Consider the following 25,510-nt stretch of genomic DNA (forward strand, 5'->3'; position numbering starts at 1 on the left):
CACATCTGTGTAAAGAGAAGATTGGATTACACAAAGAGAAGAGAAAGATCACAGTCTGAGAGTCCTAGAGGTGTGGTGATGCAGACGGGGTACAGAAGGGATTGAAGATATCAAAGATAGGAATATATTGATAGGGTATCTGCTAGAGAAAGTGGTGAGGCATGTTGACTGTATATTTGAGAAGAAGTAGGACGCTCAGTGAGTAGAGTTCCAATGGTCTGAATTCTAAGAACTTTAGGGTGAAAGTATATAGCACATGTATTGCCCAAGACGTGGAGGATGTATTGCCTGTACAAGACAGGGAGAAAAGTGGTTGGATAGCTTGAGACTTTTAAGGCGAGGTAACTGTGGTAGTGTTTCTCCTTGGTCTTACCAAGGAGTTGTGTTGTGTTATGTGAAGTTGCAAAGCACAGCTAATCACCTGTGAGAATATCCAGGCACTGAGATGGGCAGGCATGATGGGGGAGGAGTAGATCATGGCTGTTTCGTCTGGAAGTGCCATGTATTGAGGTTCCTTGGGAAGGCATGAGGAAGGGGAAGGTTCTAAGGTGTTTCAGGAGGTCTTTCCAGGTCTTGGCTGCGAGGCATGAGAAGGAGTGTTCTCCGCTTCTGGCCTTTTTGATTCGAGGCAGGTGTGCTCTTGCCTGGAACGCAGAGCGAAGGTGTCTGGAGGGTTCATAGAAGTTGAGACAATGGTTGAGGTAAGCAGGGTTGGTGTTTGTAGGTGTGGGTGAACAGCTTAAACTTACATCTTTCCCGGACTGGCATCCAGTGGAGACTGTGGATGTGGTTATTTCATAGTATGTACAGGATGACCCTGGCGGCAGCGTCCTGGGTGGTTTAGAGTCGGCATAGGACATGGGCTGGAATTCCAATGTAGAGGGCAGTTCTGCAATCAAGTCTACTTGTGGTGAGAGCTTGGGTGGCCATTTGTCTGGTGTTCAGTGGGATCCTCTTGAAAATCTTGCACAGCATTCACAGGATGTGGAAGAATGATGAGGAGACGGCATTGATCTGTCTGCTCATGGAGAGGTTGGTGTGCAGGATGGTCCCGATGTTCTTGGCATAGCCTGTAGGGGTGTGTATGGGGCCAAGTTTGAAGGGACAGCAAGAGGATTCCAGGAGGAGTGGCTGTTGCTGAAGATTAGGAATTTGGATTTGTCTTTGTTGAGCTGGAGGAAGTTGTTTTCCATCCAAACAGCAATGCTTTTTATGCAGTTGGGGAAGTTTGCTTTGGCAGTACAGGTTGAGTCAGTAAGAGAGAGGATGAGCTAAGTGTTATTGGCAGAGGATACTATGTTGATGTCAGGGGCTGTAACGATGTCCACGAGGGGCGTCATGAATATGTTTAAGACTGTGAAGCCGAGCAATGATCCTTGAGGGACTCCGCAGATGAGTTTCTTGGGTTCTGAGGTGTAGGAGAGAAGTCTAATTTATTGAGTTCAGTCCATGAGGACCGAGGATATCCACTTGAGGTCTGGTCCACAGACACCCACATGCTGCAGCTTTCTGATGAGTGACTTGTGGGAATACATAACAAAAGCTGCGGAGAGGTCAAGGAGGATGAGTGCAACTGTTCCTCCTTGGTCATGGATGCTTCTGATGTAATCAGTGGCCGCAATGAAGGCTATCTCTGTGCTGTGGTTGGTGCGAAAGCCTGACTGAGAGCTATCTAGGAGTTGATGGAGTTCTAGGTGGTCTTCAAGTTGGGTGTTGATGGCTTTCTCAATGACTTTAGTTGGAAAAGGCAGGCGCAAGATGGGTATGCAGCTACAGAGGGTGTAGGGGTCCGCTGTCGGTTTCTTCAATACGTCATTGACTTCTGCATTTGTCCAGCAAGACTGGAAGGAGACAGTAGTTATGGAGGTGTTGATGATAGCGGTGAGTGTGGGGGAGATGATGGTTCTTCCAAGGTTGTATATAAAGTGAGGGCATAGGTCTGGGAGGGGCCTTCTGAGCGGATGGTGTTCATTAGAGCTGTGGTATCTTCATTTGAAAGGGGCTTCCAGTTGCTTTACTGCTGTTTGGCGATGAAAGAGGTGTCCAGCTGGTCAGGGGAGTTCGTAGTGGTATGCTGTTGATTATATTTTTGAGACTTGCCGTTTGGCATAGATACCTCCTTCTGGCAAAGGAAGCTGCTGTTAGAAACATCAGATCTCTACCTAGCATAACTACCACCAGTGTAAGAAGAATAGTGTTGTAAGGGTGATGGAATAAACAGCTGCAGTTTAGGGGTCATAGGCCTACCACAGGCATAGTTAATACCTGTGGCATGGAAATGATTAAATATCTCTGTCTTGCCCCACAGTGCCGCTTGAGACCATGACAGAAGAAACTGAAGGTGGATAATCTAAGTCCATCCCCTGATCGGAACACTCCTTGGAGTTAGAAAAGTACAGACTACCAAAAGAGCCTGTGGAATCATCAAGTGATATCCCAGCCTATTACAGACTTCCTTTCCAGCTTTCTTCTCAACTCTCCTCTTTTTATTAAACCTCTCTGCCTGTTCTCCTCCCGCTCCTTCCTTTAACCTCTCTAGATTCTTCCCTCAGAGCATCCTTTACTTCTCTTGGATACAACACCTTCTTGTCATACCACTCTCTCATTCTTACCTCATTGGCCGGATCTGGAAACTGGTCTTCAACACGTTTGTGTAGCTGCTTGAAGGCCACCCTCATGATTGGTGGACACTGCTCCACGGAGTTTATGATGGCGTCCATGATGTCGCTCAGATACCCTTTTAGGAGCTCCAGACTGCTCTCCCTTATGTGATTCTCTGACAGAGAACTCTTGAATGAAATCTTCCTGGGAAATGAGATACAAGAAAGAGTTTTACCAACAAGCTGTTTCAAACTTTAAGATCCTAACCTCCGAAGTGAATGCTGCTCCCGGCTACAATAAAGCAACCAACGTTCCAACCCTGAAGAGTGTGTCCTCCCATGGGCATAAACAAGTGACCAATATTAGAACATTTGTATACACTGACCTTACTACGGTCTAATCCTACTGACTGCAGCAAAGCAAACAGAGCTCCCAAACTTCAAGGACATCCAGAAAAGTCAGGAAGATCCAGCTCTTCTAGGCAGATAGCCAGCAGAGGCACAGTAGCACTTTTACATTTACGTATTTCTTACTACGCAAACAAATGCCAGGACTAAACCTAGCTTCTAATCTACAACCACACATTCCTAAAAAACACAATTACAGCAATGGGGCTACCTAAAGAGCAGATTTGTTTAAACTGAGCCCCTCTGTTCCTGATACCATTGTTATTAACTCTTAGGCAAAGGTTTAATGCAAACCATCTGCATGGAAGGCACTTAGGGTCTATATAACTGCAATGTAATAAGTGAAATTATGTACAAATGTTCTGTCTCATTCTTCCTGTGATGTGTGTCTTTAGTTTCTCTGCTTGTTTGTTTGTTATGTATGATAACTCAACAAAAGCTACTTAAAAAATGGATGACAAAAGTCGATGTTGGATGCTTTTGCGATATATTCATGAAAAGGCGAGGTGCCACAAGCTGGAGCTGCATCCAAATGTTTTCTGAACATTGCTTCTATTTTGAAAAAGGTGACTGTCCTAGGAAAAATCAGCGTTTGTGATCCAAGCCCCACAAAACCTTCTGACAGGCCTGCTAGGTGAGACCTTAGGTCTAATAACCTGAAGCTTTTGGTTGTTCCTAAATTTAAGAAAAGTGCCATGGGAAGCTTATTCACTCAGGTTGGTTGGAGTTTGTATCTGGAATCAAGGTCTGATCAACATTAAAGAAGTCTGAACCAGGCTCCACAAAGAGGTCTTGAAGGCCTGTTAGGTGAGACACTAGGTCTAATAACCTTCGGTTTCTGGTAATTCCTCATTTTAAAAGAAGTAACTTGGAAAACTGACTCCTTCACCTGTTAGGCGTTCACCTCTGGGATAAACTTCTGATCGATATAAAAAAAACACACAAGACCTGGTGTTATTTAAAAAAATAAACGTACTATTCCACAGGGATATAATATCTAAGGGTAATCATTACAAAGAGAATGGCAATCCCTCTAGTGAAGGAATTTCATAAATGCCACAAACTGGACTAGAACCCCGGTCACGAAGTGTCTTCCTGAACTGAACAGCTTAAGTCATAACCATCTCACCTTGCTACTTCAAATAATAAGCCCTACCTCAGTAGTTCATGCAATCACCTCTGACCCAACCAGTAAGGCACTGACCGTCTGCTCTAACCATTTTACGGGCTGACCCACAGACATCAAAGCGACATATACAGTCTGTCTTACCTCACCAGATCACTAACTAAGCATCTGATATCAAAGGAGTGTGTACCTACCCACTGACATTACCAAATCAGGTATTCGCCTTATGTTTTAAGGGGATTTTCTAACAGCTCTCAGACCTTAATTGTTAAGACACAGGCCATCTGACGGGACAGGTTTTGAAGAGGCAGCTACTGACCTCTGTCTTCCCAGGCTCATGCACTAGTGCTTTAAGCTCACCTGGTGCGGGTCTGGTCGATTTTGCATGGATCCAGCTCAATATACTTCTTCTCATCAAAGATTCGATTCACTATTGACTTCAAGACTTCATGGAGGTAGGGCATAGCAACAACCTAAAGGGAGAGGGAGAGAGGGAGCTGAGGGAGGAAGAAAGTGTGTGATACAGACCCTCCTCACACACCAAGACTACATCAATTAGTGGACACATCTTTTTTTGCACTCCAAGCCTTTGACCAATAGCTGAAAAAGACCTTCCTTCCATGCGGAGACTCCCATGATAAATGACTGCATAAATAATCAGATAAGACACTACTCACACACCCAGCCTTCACTTACACAAAGTAGAGACTCTCTTCACACACCAAGCCTGTAACCATTAGCAGTTACTGAACTTCTTTAGGCATGACGCTTGCACCAATCACCAATTAGAGACCTTCCTCTAGAGACCATGCCCAACACACCAGCTCATACAGACCCTTCACACAACATGGCTGAGCACATCAGCAGATAAAGATTCTACACATGTTTGCATCCATCGGCAGATACAACACCTGCTCACATACCAAGCCTGTGGCCCACAGAGAATACAGAAACTCATCAAACACCAAGTTTGTACCCATCAGCATATATGGAGGTCCTCCTCACTCACCAGTCATACAACCATCATTTGATAGAACCAGTAGGAAATCTGCCTTGTCTGTATGGTGACACTGGATTTTTTTGCCTCTTCTTGGACCCTATATTTTTGCTGGCTTTAGAATTCTGTGCACTTTACTCTCCTGACCAGTAGTAAAGTGCCTGTGCTCTCCATTTAAACATGTTTGCATTTGCACATTACTATTGGCATACTGAACTTAACTATCAGACCCTAGCATATGGTAGAAGATGTGCACAGGGCCTGGGACATTAAAATGGAAATAGTGGACTGCAGCATCTATTGTGCCATCCACTATGTTGGCAGTGTAAACAGGTCTTCAGTTCTGCGTTGTAGCCTTACTGTAATAGTGTAAAAACTGCAATTCAGCATGTCAAATTAAACCCCTTTGACAGGTCAAATCCACCCTTTTAAATATTAATAAGTCACCCCTGATGCCGGTCTTTTAGCTCACGAGGCAGGGCACACAGTATTTAAAATTGAAACATGTAGGAATTTAATGTTAACATGTTCTTACAGTAACTAGCACTCAAGAGCTATTTTTCACTGTGGCAGGCCTAGGTGTTCTATGTAGAAAACCAAAGCAGAGATTCAAATCCTAATACTGTATTTTGCGGATGGAACTAGCTCAAAAAATATTTTAACTATTTTAATAGTTATTAAAAATTCAGTTCAATGGTAACTTCAGATTTTTTATAACTATTACAGAAAAATTCCTTTTTGAAAGTTAACTTTTCCCTGCTTGAAGTTCTTGGAGCCTATTTACATTGCTCTCCAGCTTCTCCCAGCCAGTGCTTAGCAAGTGAATAGGTCCGAAAAAGGTGAGAAATGCCTCTCAGGAGCAAACAATAGACTCTCCAATATGTAGGGTGGGGGCTATGGGCATCATTTTGGGCACTAAAATTTCAAATAGTGATGGAGTGTTAAATACCTCTTGGCAGGTCTGCTCGGTTTATACTTAACACTTGAGATGTGCTTGAAATGTGGAGAACTGGATGCAAAGACAATTCTTGTGTATCAACTGTCTGTTTTCTGGAGTACCCTGCCTTCGTCCTACCAGACTTCTGTCTCTGGGTTTTACATATAACACTTGGGGTGCATTTCAAAGTAATGGGACAGGAAGCCAAGGCAATTCTTGTGTATCCACTGCCTGGTTGCTAATGAACCTTGCTTTTGTCCTATCAGAATTTTGCCTCTTGGTTAATTGGGGGTACAGTGGCTGCTTCAAACTGTATTGTGGTGTTAGATATGGGAGGGCACTGGGATTACCTTATAACACTCCCCAGAACCCAGGTTTAGGGTGGCTGTAGACTTTTGCCATCTTGAAATTTCCCAAAGTGGGTAGCGTTGGCCTCAGGAGCTTTTGCCTCTATGGTTAGGGTGTGCCGAGAGTCATTCCCGCCCACTAGCTTGTGCTAGGCATAAATGTGATATCTTCAGAACACTGCTGGACCTGAAGAAGAACAGAAGAGGACCGGACCGACTGTCTATGACCTGGGAGGAGCCCAGAAGAACTGGCCCTGCTCCCTCTTGTACCCAGGACAAAGAAGTGGACTCTGAGGGTCATAAGGCTGACTTTCTGTTCAAACTACAGGGATACAACAAGCTACAAGTGGCATTCCTGCAAGTACACGGCTGACCAGTGACCTGACCCTGCTGTTGGTTTCTGCATTACACCCTGTGAGGTCTACGTGCCTCCCTGAGGTCCTGTGAGTCTTTGGAAGTGTACTCCTAGGGTGGATTGAGACGTATAGGACTAATTCAGAAGGGAAAATCTTTGATCAAGACATACCTGGTTGGGGTATTCGGCTGGTGCTCCATTGCAACTGGACTCAAATTGCACCTAAGTCCTTGTCTACCACGACAATTGACTATCATTGGCACTGTGTGCTTCTTTGAGCTATTCCTACTTAAAACTTTAAAAAATCATATCTCTATTATTATAATTCACTCTGTTTTTCCAATTCAGTTTGGGATTTGTATTCATTGCATTTAGATTTTATTATGGTTTTGGTACTGCATAAATACTTAGCAGATTTCCCCAAAGTATTCAGTGAGCTCTTGGCCATAACTACCAGGTTGTTGAGTAAGCCTGGGCGTAATGAGCGTAACGGGGCTACGCGGAGTGCCACAGAGGTGATAACAAACTCTGTGCCGCTCCGCTACGCCACCCGCCTCCCACGGTTGTATGTCATGACAACGCGTGGTATTACAACGAAAGTCGTTACAACGACTTTCGCTGGAGGGCGCTGGATAGTGGAATAGTTTAATTTTCTATTCCAACTCCAGCCCACGTTGACAGTAGGGAAGGTGTTGGATAGAAAATTAAACTATTCCCTATCCAACAGCGCCCTCCAGCGAAAGTCGTTGTAACGACTTTCGTTGTAATCCCCGCGTTGTAATGGCAGTGTGGGGTAATCCCCGCGTTGTCATGGCTGTTCCTCCCTCCCACCCGCACTATTATTAACAATTGCTAAAGTGTTAAAAAATAACTTTGAAGCGCCTTACCTTATCTGCGGTGTCCCCGGCTGGCCTCCTTCTCTCTTTAGCGCGTTTGCGGTAAAAACTGAGCATGACCGGGCACCCACGCATGAGCATTTCTCGCAAAAAATGTGCATGTGCGGGTGCCGGCGCATGCACGGTTTTCCCCACGAATGAGATGGAGAGGAGGTGGCCAGCCGGGGATGCCGCAGATATGGTAAGGTGCTTTAACCCCTTCTCCGTGGGGCTAATTCCCCTGCGGTGCTGGGGGAGGGGGCCGCGGGCAGTGCAGCGGTGCTCGTGAAGAGCTCGGCTCGTCACGCAGCATGGTGGCGCTGTGCTCATGACGAGCTGAGCTCGTCATGACCACGCCCATTTAATGGAACGCCCAGCACAGCAGGGGAATTATTCCCGCGTGGGCGTTCCGCGGCGGTCATGACGAGCTCAGCTCATCATGAGCACAGCGTCACTGTGCCTAATGACGACCTGAGCTAGCCATGAGCGCTCAAAGGGTTAAAGTTATTTTTGAAAACTTTAGCAATTGTTAATAATAGGGCGGGTGGGAGGCGGGGGCAGGCCAACTCTGCTCCGCCGCCGAGTGTGCGGGTTTTGCCTGCTGAACGCGGAGTAGGCAAAACTCTTCACACTCCGGACGGAGTTCTCCACCCACCGTTAGTGTTGAGCTCAGGTTAAGTTGGTGCCATTAAGGGTTCACCCTTAATGTTGGTGCCATTAAGGGTTCACCCTGACAAGGGTTATGATTATTCCTTGAGGTGGGTGGCTACCCACCGCAATTATTAATCTCATTAATCTAATATCTCACAGAGTCCACTTTCCATGCTTAACCCATAACCCTCAGATGACACAGATGCTCCTCACACACGAAGCCTGCAATCATTAGTAAATTCAAAGCTATCTGGTGCATGGCATACCTGATTCAGACTTGGATGGTAATAGAAAATTCTCCAATTTCTAGAGAAAGTACTAAAAGCAGGGGATAACCCAAAAATGAAACTCGCTCCACCATTCTATCGCTAAATTCCACTAGTTGATTAGCACTTACTGCAGAAATATGGAGGTTTTCATTACTACGTGCCTCTAAATCTGGTCCAGGGCAGTTACCAGTGAATAGAAATAGACTTCTCTCATGAGTAGAGGGATTGCGGTTAACAGTTGAAAAAAGATATACAAACAAAAAAGTTGAGACAAAAAGTATAAAAGTAAAAAACTAGACTACAAAAAGAAAAGTACAGAAAAACATTGAAGAAAGTAATGAAAACACATAGAATGATGAATAGGGTTCAGGGTTTGAGTTTCCTTAACTCAGAGGTTAGGATTCGAGTAACCTATAGTCTGCGTGAATGTTTTATGGTTATGACTGGAGTTTGTCTTAGTGTTAGGATTAGAGTAAGAATTAGTGGTTGGATAAAAAATTAGGTTAAGGTTAGGTTACGGGGCTGAGTCAGTGCTAATATTAGGGATAGAATAACGGAAGGTTAAAGTGACATGAAGGTGGCACAGTAGGTGGAATGTTAGAATGGAGGGTTCTCCCTGTAACATGACACAGACAATGAGGTGTAAGGAAAAAGAGTTAGGGTTAAGGCAGGAATAATAGGTCAATGCATGTCTAATTTACAAATGTGATAAAAGATTGACTGTTACTGTTACTTTTTTGGACTCTGTTATACGCAATCAAATAGATATTGCACAAATCAAAAGGTACAAATCTATTAGTGGGGCAAATGCTATAGATAATACAGTCTTCTAAAGCACAGAATATGCATCATATTTGTAAGCCCTCCTATTACACCAAGACTGCACCCTTTTGCCTGGGCGAGGTCCCCAAACTCACCTTCATGAACTGCTCCATGGATTTTGAGGCCAGAGAATTTGATCGAAAAAGAGTGTTGGGATCAGCTACAAAAGAAGAAGAAAGACATTTACAAATGTTTTGATACAAAACACAGTTTAACCATTTGATATAAAGTTTCACCGCATCATCACAGAGATTCTTCATTGACCAGATGAACCACAAGATGTCTCTGTTCAATAATACTTTTGTTTATTTTCATTTCAAAGATTACAACAAAATGGTGGCCCATATTCCAGGGACAATTTTCAATGGAGCGTCCATAGCTGTCAGCATGTGCTATGATGAATAGCGCAGTTTAAAAAAAATAAGTCACAAATGGTGGCATACGATATGTTTTGTTAGTGAGATTTATAGAGTCTGAACTCGCCCTAGAAGGGTATTCCACTGTGGTGAAAAGAAGGAAGTTGTGCCTGGAGTCCAGAAGAGAGAAATTCAGAATAGGTGGGTTTTTGAGATTTTTCTAAATGACAGCAGGGAGTCGATCATACAAAAGGAAAGGGGGAGTTTCTTCCAATTAAATGTGACCAATTAGGAGAAAGAGCACCCCCTAATCTTGGAAAGCCTGATACGGGGACCAGAGGCCAGCTTCAGAGAGAACGAGCATAGGCGAGGGTAAGGCTGATGGAAAAAGACACTGGAGGCAAAGTACTAAGCATGGACGGAAAATCCGTTACGCTCGCGGATTTTGCGGATTTTCGGTAAATTCGCAATCCGCGAACGCTCGCGAATTTACCGAAAATTCACAAATTCGCAAGCAGCGGGGTTTTTTTTCTTGGTGATACAATTTTGCGGCGTGCGGTGTAAGTTCGCAATTGCGAACATGTAGGTGCGGCGGGCAGCAACAATCTCGCACTCGCGAAATTACAAAAATTGCAATTCTGCACAAGAAATCCACTAGCAAGCAGCATAGACCTTCTGAAAATGATGATTTTTATCAGAATAACTCCTCAGGTTGCCATTTGCCTGCACTTTTTTGGATTTGAGGCCTTTTGACTTTCTTTGGATCACTTTTGGATTAGAAATCAACTTTCACAAGTAAGCTTGTTTGGGGCATTACAGTTGCTGTAATGCTGTTCTGCAGAAAAACGAGTTTTGCAAAAGTGAAAGCATTCAGCAGGTCCAAAAGTTCAAACTCATCATTAGTAACCATTCCCTGTAGTGCTTCCTGACTGGGGCCCCTCCAGAGTTCAGTTGCTAGTTGCAACAATTGTATGACCCTGCTCTGACCCTCACAGCAGGCTCATAGAATAGCTACAAGTAGGCCACAAAGGTCCTGGAAAAAAAATTGCACTGCAACAGAAAGCAAATTACAGATAAGGAAGCAGGTGCCAGACTGGAATTTTAAAACAGTGACACATTAATAAATCAACCCCAAATTAATTCATGTCAGTTGAAGCAGGGCAGGTGTGCTTGCTTTTCCCCCCCATAACCTACAGTGATGATGAACCAGAGGGTGGCATTGATGTACCAGAGGGTGGCATGGGTGAAACAGAGGGTGGCAGGGGTGAAACAGAGGGTGCTGGTAACCTGTGATGATGAACCAGACGTAGAAACAACATAATCGCGACCGTTGCGAGCCGACATGTAAGTTCGCAATTGCGAACTGGTACAAAACCCTCGCGAACTAGCAGAAATCCTTGCGAACACAAAAAAAAAAATCCGCAAATTCCCTGTTCAGTTGCTAGTTGCAACAATTGTATGACCCTGCTCTGACCCTCACAGAAGGCTCATAGAATAGCTACAAGTAGGCCACAAAGGTCCTGGAAAAAAAATTGCACTGCAACAGAAAGCAAATTACAGATAAGGAAGCAGGTGCCAGACTGGAATTTTAAAACAGTGACAAATTAATAAATCAACCCCAAATTAATTCATGTCAGTTGAAGCAGGGCAGGTGTGCTTGCTTTTTCCCCCCATAATCTACAGTGATGATGAGCCAGAGGGTGGCATTGATGTACCAGAGGGTGGCATGGGTGAAACAGAGGGTGGCAGGGGTGAAACAGAGGGTGCTGGGAACCTGTGATGCTGAACCAGACGTAGAAACAGCATAATCGCGACCGTTGCGAGCCGACATGTAAGTTCGCAATTGCGAACTGGTACAAAATCCTCGCGAAATGGCAAAAATCCTTGCGAACACAAAAAAAATCCGCAAATTTGCGAGAATTCGCAGATTTTGCAGATTGCGAGTTCGCAAATTCGCAAAATTCGCGAACGCCAGATTTGCAAAATTCGCCCATGCTTACAAAGTACTGGGGTACAGAGCTGTAACCTGCTCGATGAGTATGACAAAGTAGTTTGAAAAGAGCTCTTTTGGAGAGAAGAGGAGTGGGTAAGGACAGGAAGGTTGAATACAAGTTGGACAGTGGCGCTGTGAGAATTTGGAGTCATGTTTGTGTGCCTTTCATTGTATGTATGCATCTTACTTTTTCTGATTTTTGAAGGTTTATTGTGAACAAGGGTGTCTAACATAGGTGCAGAAGGGCCAGCTCTGGTCCAGGGTGTTTGGCCATAAAACATGAGGTAAATGTGCAAACGAACAATCTAAATGAAATGTGTGTGAGTGCTTGTGAATGTGTGGGAAGTTGTTTAGTTGTGGATGAGTGTACTTGCGTACATGTGTTTAGTCGAGGAAGACAGGCTCAGAACCATCTAATGGAACCCAACCATGTCTGTGTGAACCGCAGGCAGGATTGGCAACCAAGCCCACCCTGATGGGTTTGCCAGGCAGAGGGTGAGCGGCGGATACATCACAGTACACAAAGCAAAGCTGGCCCAGGCATTAGAGAGCAGGCAGTGAGTGAACACTGCAGGGGAGACAGCAAGATGTTGGGGGTGGTCATGCTTGGATGTCTAGGGGTGAACAGGCAGCGAATAATACGCAGATTATCCGTGCACTGAGAGAGGGGTGTTGCGTAAAATCACCTGCATTTTGAGATGCCGAAGGAGATCGGTAAGAAAATGCAGAGATATGAGTTGCAGAAATGTGGTTTTCAAAATAACGCGCACTCTCACAACACATTGACTTTGATCCTTATGTCTAGTGTGATCATGTCCAAGGGTAGCTCCTCACATTCTATCTTCTTGTTCAAGCACTTTCGTAGACCTCTTTTTAAAATACATTTTGTCATCAATGATGTCATCGTAAATGTCATCAGTGATGTCATAAATGAGGTCATAGAACATTTCATGAGTTATACAATATGTGAGGTCATAAGCAGTGCATGGCGGGGGGCACAAGGTATAGTTAGCTCTGCTAACTAAAGCTGGTGAATTTCTGTGTTTGTTTTAGCTCAAAAAGTTAATATTGTCACTGACAAATTCACCTCACTATAATGTTTCTTTAACCTTTGATTTTTTTATGTGACTATATATATATATATATATATATATATATAGACATTTACACAGCATATCAACATATATTTATGCCAGTACGTATAATCTTTAAGGTAATTCTTCTAAATTGACTGTACAATATCCTTAAGTGATACTAACACCAACAATATATGTATGATTCACATTTGCTATGAGTGGGCACCTGAAGGATCAATAATCTACTCCATAATTGCTGGATTAACACCAATTTCTATTAATATGACATAAATTCCCTGTATAACCGCTACAGCATAAGGTTACACCCCCCAAAAAGATGGCAGATGCGCACAGTGCCTGTTGAGGTATGCGCAAACCTCTTAATAACATCACATGTTGTGCTGGATGTCTACGCATATATGGCAATGATGTAGAGAATCAAACAATGCAGGCAATCACAAGAGGACAGCCACATTAAACACAATCATCACCATGCAATAGACTGATGTTATTTGTCAGACGGCAGACCAAAATAAGGGGTGAGCAATTTTGTAAAGGCTATTCATACTACTGTTCATTTATTTCTAAGGGTGCTAATTTCTCATCTGAGATGAGGTGTCATTTGTGTCCAATGGGTGTAGCCAGCCCTTCACTGTCAAGGACATATTTGTAACCTGTGCTTGGAACAACCCATACAGTTAATTTGATTGAATTATTTCGGGATTGAACATATTTAGTGATGAGAATGTCTGCCTACAGTATTGTAATATTTTAGTGAGATCATCTGTCCACTTTTAGAGTGATCAGCTGTCCACTCATCTTTGGAAAGGTGGCCGATTTTTGCTGGTACAACGGTTTGACCTTCTGTGCATAAAGTCCCTGCTAGGTAAGAAATATTCTTTAATTCCATTAGGGCTTGGAGTCTGCAAAGCGTGCTTGAAGGTTTCAGTGTCTTACATTTTTCCAGGATATTGAGCGCTTGCCCTTTGCCCATTACAGGACAGTTCATGTCCCAAAAAAAGAGTGCAGATGGCTGTTTTGGATTTTCTGAAATGTATTTTATGTTCTTCTGCAAGACTTAGCTACTATTTGGTCTAACTCAGTAAAATGCCGTCTGTAATACATATGTCATCAACATATGAAACTGTTTCTAGATTATTGCAGAAGTTCTTTGACTCTAGAGGTGATTGTGACCTTGGGGCTATAGTTTGCTGAAGGCACCGTTAGCCATATCCAAAGTCGTTTGATCTACTATGGACTAGATTTATCATTAGCTAAAAAAGGAAGTGTAATAGAGGATGCTATGTGCTCAGGAAGAAAGAAGCTAATACTGTGTTTGCAGATAGACTACATTATTTTACGGCTTGCAAAAAACTGATTATGGGGGCCAAAGAGAGGCTACATAAACAAAGAAAGTCTCCATCTTTTCATCCCATTTGTAAGACCAGCAATGCAAAAGGGTTCTGGGAATATGCCAATAACCTATATAGAGTCATTGACCATAATTCCTAATCCAATATTTCGGTAACAGTCTTGGTGCAGTATGTTGGATGATTATGCAACCTTGTTCTTGAAGATCCAGCAATTTTAGTGGTTATATGTTAAAATATCAGTCAGAAATATCTCCTGACATGACATTTCTTCCTAAATTTTGTTTAAAAATGTATAGTTCCATTGTGTGTAGATTATGTGGTGTCTAGTTTAATGGTACAATATTTTTAAAACAATATTCAAGACTCAATATTTATGTCAGATAATATTATGACAATGATATTCTTATATTACACCATTTTACAATAATCTGATGGCATTCCAAAAACTACTAGCTCAGTATATAAAATTGAAACAATGTTTCGAAGGAGTCCAAGTCCTAGGGACTCCCTTTAGTGCGTCATCACTATTTAAGTAGGATGTGAAACATTGGACTCGTGTACTTAAGGTTTATATTTGATCGGTCTTTCTTCCTGTGGTGACCCCCCCCCCCCCCCATCCCACCCACCGAAGAAAATGATGTATGGACGGCAAAGGAAGGAAAAGGGGGCCATGGTGGATTCAAGGGGGGGGGGGGGGGAGTTTGGTTCTCTTAAGAAGGAACAAACGACCAATATCCACTTAGCTTTAAACTTAGTTCCCTTATTTATGCATTTAATCAATTATTTAAAAAATGGCAGGTCCATCTCTGCTTTCTGTGATTTATGTGATAAAAGCAAAACTGCTGCCAATCATCTCCTAAGGCCTCGAAGTTGGTGCGGGCAAATACACCAGCTTGCTAGACCTGGCTTTTCTTTACCTGGCTTTGCGTCCTCCACATAATTAAGCTTAGAATCAGTTCTCGTGAAATAATATTTAGCACTGCTGGCCAGTATTTGAATCAGTGGCACAGATTCAGAGTGGCTAGCCCCAGATCAATTAAATCTCTTGTACAGTAGGAAGTGATTGTAATTTAGAAAGTGTGACTGAACCCAGGGGCTTACTTTTTAGAAAATGCAATCCTCTCTCTGAGTTTGGATAAGTTTTGGACTGACCACCTGACCTTCAATTAATCTAATAAAAAAGTAAAGAAACTTTCCTTCTGTCAAATCTGGTCATTTTTGCTACAGGGACACAATCTCACTATGTAAATTCAATTTATGAAGTAAACCAAAGCCAGGCAAAGCCAGCTGCTACCCATCTTTTATAAGACTTAATTTGCCCTGATTAAATTGGGTATGGGAAATATACAATGATTTGCTTAATAAATGAAAAAGTTCCACCATGGGTTTAAAAATGAAACATTAACTCGCAGTTTGAGTCTTTGTCATCAGCCAAACAGTCTCCTGAAAATTTACCTTTATCAGTATTAAATAAATATAGTATTCAGTCTGGTGCTGCAGCTGTCTCATTTATCTTGGAGGGTAAAGATTTCCAAACCTTTGGTAACATTTGTTAAATTAATACAGATTGCATTGTTATTGTTTTGAGTAACTAAAAAAAAACTATTTTTGACTTTTACAGTGCGATTTGTTGGGTACTATCGGGCTTAGATCCCTGAATTATCGGATGTTCATCACAAAGTGGCAGGGAAAGATCACGTCCTGTTATTGAAGCACCGAAATTAATTGTTTAGTGTATTACATTTCCCCAGGATATTTAGTACTTGCCTTTGAGGACTCCAGTCCCTTTGCGAATCAGTTACCAGCCCTAATTGGGAGTCGATAACAGATCTATGATTTGCAACCGGAATTACGGTCGCAAACCATCGCTATATCAAGGTACTAAACGCAATTTGGAATAGACGCCAATAACACACCCCTTCCCAATAACCATTCGTAAACCGTTTCTAAACCGATTTACTGATTCGGCACCACTCTACGGAATCAGTAACTGTGTTTAGTAAACACAAAAATGATTTTTAGTGGTCGCAAACCCTCTGTTTAAGTGAATTGGAGGTTTTGCGACTGTTAAATATTTTGCACATCAGGGCCGAATTTAGCTACATGGTCTTTAATTTAAAAACCAGCTATTGAAAGACTAGGAAAAAAGTTTAACTACACCAGCATGTGAAACTATTACGTGGACAAATAGTTGCAAGAGTTTATAATCTGTGAGTTTAACACGAGAAATGTTGACACTAGATTAAAAGGTTTAGAGCTTTTCTCTTCATTCTTCCAATCGCCAACCCTCTTGAATTTGTCAGGGATGTGGCTGGATTCTGCATCTTTTTTTTTTTCCTTTTTAGGTTTCGCCAGCAGTGCAGATGCGCCATCAGCGAAAACTATTTTTATAAAAAAAAAAAAAAGCTTAAAAACAGGTTTAGATACAGCCCATTACTTGCCAATATTTACCATTGGCCGGCTTCCACTTCACTCTTGTATCCTTGCTTCTTACTGGTCAGGCCTCCTGCTCACCTCTTCCTGCAGTCTTTTCTAGGCTTCGGTCCATACCGTGGAGCATGGACCCAGCACAACTTCCTGTTTGTGGCCAGTGTCCTTCCACTAGATGTGCTCTCCTGGTGGAACTTTTTGTCCCAGTTTTGGCTGCAGAAGAGTGAATGGCATTGTATGGTCAACTACCCCCCTCCCCCTCCCCCTCCCCCACCCACCACCACCACCACCACCACCACCACCACCTCCACCCCACTGTGCATTTTCACCCCCACCCCTTCCATTTTCACCCATAGTCCCCACCATCCATTTTCACCCCCATCCGTTTTAAAGCCCAAACTCTGCCCATTTTGTTCCCTCACATTCCCCCGTCCCCCCACCCAACCCCCGTCCTCATGGCCCTTTATTAACCTACTGAATAAAATGTACTCGAATGAAATGGCCCTTTTTAGAGTCGCATATGCTGATAACAGGTCAAAAAATGGTGACAAAGTCAATCAGACATCTGAACAGACACTCTCCTGGACTGCTGCCTTTTGAAGGGGATAGATGTCTTAGGCACTGATATGAGGATGCCTGCGACTAAGTAGGCAATATGGTCGATGGGCAATATTCACTGTTATCAGAAGAGTACATTACAAAGGTCTGCAAAAAGTAAAATCCGGAACATGAAACATGAGTGTTGCGGTGGGACCTAGAACCCTGTCTTATCACTACTTAGACTTGAAGAGTAAATGCACCTTTCAGGATGCCGCTACAATGACCATCGTATGGAGCAAGAATGATATATGTGTTATTCGTAACGAGGCCCTGCTGGCTATCACTAGATCCATTTTAAAGTAAAGTAACTGCTGCTCTCACATTCTGTTCTTGGAGGAACAAGCATTGGCAAAACCAATTGGTTTCGCCTTTGCAAAATCAATTGGGTTTGTCAATGTTTTTTTCAGACATGTTGCACACCAACATGGGCTGCTGTGCAACACTGTTTAAAGTTTTTTTTAAAGCATCATGAGATGGCCAGCACCGCCTGCGTCACAGCACTTTTTTTCCTTTTAAACCATATTGCACAGCAGCTCATGCTGCAATGCAATATTTATAAAAGCAGCAGGTGAATGGGTTGGTTAGGCAACACAAGTGCAATATGGCTTAAAGTTAATAAATGCGCTGTGATGCAGCCAGCATTGACTGCGTCACAGCGTTTGTTTAAAACGTTAAGTCATGTTGCTATCTTGTTGCAGAACCATTCCTCTCCTCAGTGCTGTTTTTACACATATTGCAGATCAACATCAGCTGCTGCGCAACATGATTTAAAAGGAAAAAAGCTATATGACGCACTCAATGCTGGTCACGTCATATCGCATTTTTTTAAAACTTTAAGGCATGTTGCACGGCAGCCCTTGCTGCTGTAAAATGCCCCCCAAAAAATGTAAAATCTAGTAGATTTCACAGAGGCACAACCTATTGGCATTGTCAACGCTTGTTTTCATTCCATGCACAATCGCAGTAATATGATAGAGGTAGAGATGTAGCCAGCATTTTGGGGTTGAGGTGGAGGAGCCAATTATATCCAATGTCCTGCTGCGGTTTAGCATGTAGATGGCCCCATGTCTGGCGGGCACGATTTGACAGATGGTCTATTTGCAAGCACTTCCCATTGGTCAGAACTTGGGAGTATTACACGACTAATTAACAGATAGCCGTGCCTCGCTTTTAGACAAAACCAGTTAGTCATCAGAGACCTTCAGCTAGCCTTTGAGCACCTCCATTTTGCTCTCAAACCCATCTTTCCATAGTGAGACATGTTTGAAACCCATAATGACCCTCAGTGGTCTCCAAACAGCCATATAAACTATCATTTACCCTTCAATTACACACCTCCAGCTGGTCCTTCAGCACTTCCAGATGGAGGCGCAGAGACCCTTGGCATGCTCTCTGACATCAACAGGGGGGGGGTATTTTCAGCTCAATTTGCTTTAAAAAGTGGTTGGTTTCACCAGCAGTTCAAATCATGTGGGTATGTTATTTAACATGGCCTTCTATTATTTTTAAATATGTGTTTATACAGCATCCTTGCTTTCTTCTACCTCTCTGTACATTATTTCATATCTATATTATGACAGAATCTAATTCGACAGGGCAGGATTAGAATATAAAAGATGCAAACTTCTCATAATTTTATGCAGAGCTGGCCCTCGGGTCAGACGGATTTCTTATGCTTAGATATTACACGCAGTAGGTGTATGGGAAGACAGCAGGCATAGCTGCAAGGCTGCACCAGTCTTACAGACACTGGCCGCAGACAGCAGCAGTATTTATGATAAGGTATTAAATAGCTTTATTAGGCTGCATGATGGAATGCCTCCACATGAACCATGAATCATGAAACAACAGTCACAACACAAGAGCGCCAAGGAAATGGCACCAGCAGTGCGCGCCCCCATGAATTACCATTCAAATAGCAGATTTTGATATATGATGTCATTATTTCTTCCCCACGCATCGGCTTGACATTTATTGAAAAACAGAAATATTGGTCCAAGCTTTGATTTTACGCGAAATAAACCAAATTCCTCAGACAGCAGCTTGCAATTTTTTTTTTATTAAAGAAAGCCTTTGCTCGCCCTTACAGCAGTTTCATCTGCAGTAAATCTACGAGTCTGGACCCCAAATGTAGGTTTTTCATTTTCATCAAGTGCTCCACAAGTACAGAATCTGCCTCACGCACCAATGTATCTGAAGCACATGCAAGGGAGGCCCATTGTATGTCTACAGTGGCCATCATATTTGGGGTTGCCCACCATATGTCTAGATGACCACCCATCGGTGGACATAAGTGGGCACCATATGTGAGCAGGTCTATGCCTCCGATCGCCAAGGAAAATTACGAGGATGCTAATAGTATGCTATTTGGGCGGCGGGGGTTATGCCTTGCCCATGATGCTGCTAATAATTGTCCCTATGGAATGCCCACAGTGTGCAAATGAGGGCCACCCGAATGCCCACAGAATGCCAAGATAGATTGCCTTTTGTTAGGACCTCTGTAACGCTAATAAGGCACACGTTATCTCAAAGATTGCAGTCTTATGCCAGGACCACTCTCATGCCTAGAATACATGCAATATGCCAAAGAGGAGCACCTGATACCAGGGCCATCATAATGCATAAAAAATACGCAACTCTTTATAAGTGTGCAGCCCCTTCAATCTCCCAATTTCACTCTCATTTTCATCTGTTTTTCATTTGGTCACATCCCTCTTTTTTCCCATCTCTACCCTCTTCCCTTTAGCTCTCCAGTGCAGCCTTATCACCTGAAGGACCGTTTCTGCCCCACTTCTCATCATTCTTCTCTGAAACTTTATCATCAGTTTCCTATGTCATCCTTTCTACCATCCATTTCTATTTTACTACCAGTGGCTCCACATTTGTTTCCTTTCTAACGTCACCTCTCCACTCATCATGTTTGAATTCATGCTGTCACTTCCTTGTCTGGATTCGTTTTTACCTTGATTTCTACTTCCGCACAAACATATTTCTTTCATTTCCATCCCCTCTTTCTTTCCGGCTTATCCTTTTCAATTTTTCTTTTGTTCCTTTTTTTCTTTTCTCTTCCTCTTTCTTTTTCTCTGTCCTTCTTTCATAACTCTTTCCTGTGCATTTTCTTTAATTCGCATCTCTTTTACGTCTGTTTCTTCTTTCTCCATCTCTTTTGATCCCTCTCTTTCAATCATATTCCTCTGTTATTATGTTTTGCCATCTTCTGTCGATTTTCTTAGATTTTTTTTGTTTCTTCCTTTTTCCAACATTCTCTCTTTTCTTCCCATTGTATATTATCCTACTTATCAGCTTCCCTTATATTGTAACTTTCCTTTCTTCTCCCACCTCTCTCGTGCTTGCTTGCTTTTTTCTTTCTTTCCTTTTTCCCACTCTTTCTTAATTTTATTCTTTCTTTTCTACCTTCCTATTGTTCATTCCTCTTTTTCTTCTGCTATGTCTTACACTTTTTCTTGTTCCCTTATCTTGTGTGATTATTTATTACTTCCTCTTTTTCTTTTCCCATTTATTTTTTAATCCGACTTTTCTTTCCCACATTTCGGTTTTCTGAGTTTCATTTTCTCATCATTTAAATTCACCAATTTCCGTTTTTCTTTCAATGTTCCACTCCCTTTTTAAATATTTCATTTTCTTCTCCCAACCCCTTTCTCTAGCCTTTATTCTTTTGCCATCTTACTCTTTCTATCCCCTTTATTATCTTTATGTCTCTTCTTTATCTTTCACCCACAGTCCTACCCTTTTCTTTTTCTCACATTTCCTTTGTTCTATCTCTTTCCCATACCCATTCTCTTTCTTTTTCTTAATTTCTGTTCCTTTCATTTTCTCATTTTCTTTCTCTGCCATTCTTTAAGTTTTTTTTTCATCCTGTCTTTCATTATTCACTCATATTGTTACATTTTCTTCTTTCCTCCTTTCACTCTTCCTCTCGCTCCTGCTGTTGAACCTTCTTACCCTCTTTCCTTTTGTTCCCACTTGCTGTTTTTCTTTCTCCCATGTTTGTCTTTCTTTTTATTTTCCCCAATTTCCTTCCTCTGTCTCTAGTTCTCCCCATTCTCTCCCTTTGACCTAATTTCTGACTCTTTCTTGCACCTTTTCACCACTAATCTATCTTTCTACTCTCTCTTGTTTCTCTTTCAGTTTCACCCTCTCTTTTATCTCTTCTTCTCCCTTTGTTTTTTTCTCTTTCAATTTTTGTCCACTTTTTCTCCCTTTATCCATTCTCCTCCTTCCTTCTGCTTCTCTTCCCCTCATCTGTTATCACTCTTGAGGTCATATTTACAATGCCCCCTTCTGGAGGTGCAGTGTGCTGGCCCATATTTACAAGGCCACATAAAGCCACCCTGTGTGGCTTTTCATGCTCTTGTAAAGATGGCCCCCTTTCACACAATACTCTGCATTTAAGTAGTGTTCCTTGGGTGTTTTGCTGTGAGTGTTCCCATACAACACCCATGGATTCTGACACATTCCCAGATTTACAAGGTTTTGTAAACCAGGGAATGCGTCAGATTCTAGCGCAGTTAAAGTGACGCAACTAGGAGAAATGCCTGTTATTCTCTTTGTTTTTTGCTCTTTCTATATGTGCTGCATTCTCCGACACACATTGAAGGAGGAAAACAACGTTAATTATTGTTTTTGTACAGAAAGGTGTCCCTTTCCTGCACAAAAACAATGATCCCTGTGAAGCAGGCACCCTTGCATCCTGGTGCAAGGGTACCTGCGTTGGCACTAGGCAGTCAATTGTGCGCCAGGGCAGAGGAAAGTACAGTAATGCGTCGCGCTGCTGTAAATATGATGCATCCCTGCACTTTCCTAATGACGCAGCGCCATGACATTTTCTAGTAAATACAACCCTTGTTCTTATTCACTTTATAGGTTTCTTTTTTTCGGTTTCGTTCCTCATTTGTTCATTTCTCCCAATTTTCCCAATGTCCCCATTTCTTTCTTTGCCTCTCAAATCATTCTTTCTTATTCTTTCTCTTTAGTATTATTTTTTCTTCCTTTCATACTTTCTTTCTTTTGTTCTCCCTCCGATCGTACTTTCTTCTCACTTTCTCTTTTTCTCACTTTCTTTCTCATTTAACTCCTCCCTCCCTTTTACCTTCCTTCCTACTCATTGTTTCTTACTTCCTGTCTCCTTTTTATCTCCTTCCACGTACGCAATCTTTGTTTCTCACTTCCCTTCTCCGTTTCTTTCTTTTATCTTCTACCTCACCCTCTCTTTCCTTCTCTTGCATTTCTTTTTCTTTCCTTATAACTCTTTCTTTTTTGCTTTCTTTGGTTTTTGTTTATTTCATTCTTTTTTCTTCCTGTTTCTTTTTTTCTCTTTCTTCCTCCGCGTACATTTTTCTTTCTGTCTTACTACCCACTCTTTCTTTCTCCCTAAATCATTCTTTCTTTCTTTGTCATTCTATCTTTCTGTCTGTTTTCATTCTTTCACCCTTCTTTCTTTCTTCCATCCTCCTAATTTTTTTTTCTTTCTTTTTTCCTCATAACTCTTTCTTACTCCTATTTCTTGGTTTCTTCAGCCTAACTCATTTTTCTTTGTTTGTTTGTTTGTTTGTTTCCTTCTTTCTTTCTTTCTTTCTTTCAAACTTTGTCCACCAGCCCTCAATTCAGCCATGGAAATCCCGTAGTGCTCTTCAAGCACTACTTTTAGAGTAAGTTTGCTTACCAGCACCTCCATTAGAGTAATTTTTCTTACCAGTACCTCCATGGCAGCCCTTCTGAATTCAGGCTAGAGGAGGATGGAAGTGTTCACACTGCCTTGGCACCTTAGAATATCCTGGTTCATTTTACCAGAGAGGCAGACTGTCCTACGTCACTCACAGAATTTGAATCCACTTGGTAAGAAGAACTCATCAGGTTAAAAAAATAAACGTTATTCCAAAGAGGAGAGATGGAATCAAGAATAGAGGGAACTCACTACATGCCTTGGAATGAAGAGGGCAGGGGGCTGATGATTGAGAGTGGACTAGCAGTGGACGTGGAGAAAGGAGAACAACTGAGAAAGAGAACAGAATAAGGAATAGAGATAAATAAAATAGAGAATGGGAGGGATAAAAGAAGTAGAATGGAGTGCTCTAGGAAAAGGAGGATTAGAGAATATGAGGGAAAGGCCTCTCTATGCTGAAGCCTCACTATAGGAAACAAAGTGGACGTACAGTAAACAAAGGCAAAAATTGAGGAGAAAATCTAGCTCTATAATAGTAATAAGGAAGGAAAGCCATGCTTCGATAAACAAAGAATATACCCAAACAGAATTAATGTTCCTTGTGAAGGTAAAAAGACAATAAGTTAGTAGATGCACCTATTACCCTCCATAAAAGTACCCTTTATTCATAACTAAATGTGGTTGTTAAAGCTTCCAAATACTACTACAAAAATTGGTTGTGAATTGAAAGAAGTCAGGAGTTTGTTCCAACTTATGAGTAACCCCACGGAAGCAAATTTCCAGCTTTGTTGATAAATAGGGCCTTTGAATTATAGTTGTCAGTGGCCTACTGAGAACCTGTGGCAGCTGTGTCTGATCTTCAAGGCAAGTCTCTGGGATAAGGGAATGGTTGATTACATGTTTTGATAAAGAGCCATGATTATGTTCTCGAGAAGAAGTAATAACAACCTAGAAAATTGGATTTGATAAAAGTGAAAACCTTTTCTGTGGGGAGCGAAAACCAGTTAGACCCCTTCTGCACAGAAACCTGATTTGCTTTTCTGCAATACAGAAATTGATATAAATGTGATTGCCTTTTCATCTAATGATGTAAAATGAAATTCTGTGCTTTTCTGTTTGCTTGTCATTTGTTTTTTGGGATGCGTAATGCTATTGCTAAAGGGCATATGTTTCATACGCCTCTTGTTTGATGCAAACGTTTAGTGATTCATTACTTGTGCTCGATCTTACTTTACCAAGCATGGATGCAGCCTAGACAAGCACCAGATTTCTAGCCAAGCGCAAGTGGTTATTTCTTTTTGGTCTGGCTTGACAGCACAGCTGTCTGCAGTCTTATTATCTATTCTTTAAAATATACACAGAGTGGGCGTTAGCCCAGCCAAGATGATTTCTCTCTCGTCTCCTGTTTGTGGGAGTTTGGTCTATCATTCCGAATGCTATGTACGCAGTGCATGAATTACACAATTCATTTTACATCCAAAAGTACTCACAATCATCACACATTGAATTGTTTATGCCAGGCAGGTAATGTATTAAGAAATCATTTGTATTTGTTTATTATTTCGCAGCAGCAGGATTTTTAATGTTTTACTCTGGTCTTGCATTTTGCCTACTAGAATGTCCCAAATGCACTGGTAAACAAGTGGCACAATGGCTGAGAATAGCTTTGACATGCCAATACAGATATGCACAAATGCTGTTTGCAAATGTTCACAAATTAAAGCCAGACCTATTGACTTTTCCAGTGTCCTGCTGTGCAGATGGCCCTTTGATGGCACTTCGAACACGGAGACCCGGGAGAAGAGGAAAAGCGACAAAGACGCCCAGAAGACACCAAGTCCGGACGAGGCTACGAAAAAAGTTTCCTTCGATCAGGACATACCAGAAACGAAGATACAAAGAGACAGACATCTATACCTTTCCCCCGGGCGACCCACAACAAGCGCATTTCGCTTGCAAGCTATTGTACCTTACTTCTCAATAGATATTGGATGGTTTTGGGCCCTTCCGGGTCGGAAATATCACCGGAAGAGCGACCGTAAAGTCTAAACACAACCATTGGAGCCCTGAAGATTCGCGAGACGCGATGAAACACGTGTCGGCTGGTTGTCCACTTGCTGTGTATGAATAAAACAAGGATACCAAGATTTTTTATTGACACCTACTTACTTATTCTTAACATTTTGCATATTATTGTTGTTTCTCTGTATTATATTGAATACCTACGTTTGGACATTGTATCCATATTTTTTAACTTGTCTAGTGTGTGCATAGGGTATGCTGTCTTTTGTCACTGTGGAGTAGTATAGCGTGCTTGCTTCTCCTTTGAGTGGTTACATGGTTGTCCACTCACCCAGTTGCACCACACTCCACTTAGTCCTACAGTGCTACTATTCTGGCAGTGCGCCCATTCTCTGACATCCTAAAAACCATCCCTTCTTCTGTATCTTTGAAGGGAGCATGTTTCCAAATCTCTTGTGGATTTTACTGTGTTACTGTGCACAGACGCTCTCTAAAACATAAGTGCAAGGGTCGAAAGTGTTTCTTGTGGGCTTTCTGTCTGTACTGCCTGGTTTGCTAAATACAAAGACTGCCTGTCTTGATTTCACCGC

The 25,510-nt window shown here is 42.2% G+C and overlaps 1 protein-coding gene across 1 annotated transcript in view; it reads right to left on the reverse strand.

Annotated features, from left to right (window-relative positions):
• The window catches only part of RASAL1 (RAS protein activator like 1), an 871,242-nt gene that overhangs the window by 179,177 nt on the left and 666,555 nt on the right, over positions 1 to 25,510 (reverse strand). Inside the window, exons 11-13 of the mRNA XM_086943242.1 lie at positions 9,483 to 9,547; positions 4,495 to 4,607; positions 2,613 to 2,805 (exon numbers count right to left, since the gene is read on the reverse strand). Coding sequence (XP_086799368.1) covers positions 2,613 to 2,805; positions 4,495 to 4,607; positions 9,483 to 9,547 — 371 coding nt within the window. The remainder of the gene's footprint in view (positions 1 to 2,612; positions 2,806 to 4,494; positions 4,608 to 9,482; positions 9,548 to 25,510) is intronic.

Source organism: Lissotriton vulgaris, chromosome 11 (genome assembly GCF_964263255.1).
Source record: "Lissotriton vulgaris chromosome 11, aLisVul1.2, whole genome shotgun sequence".
In the NCBI taxonomy this organism is placed as follows: Eukaryota; Metazoa; Chordata; class Amphibia; order Caudata; family Salamandridae; genus Lissotriton; species Lissotriton vulgaris.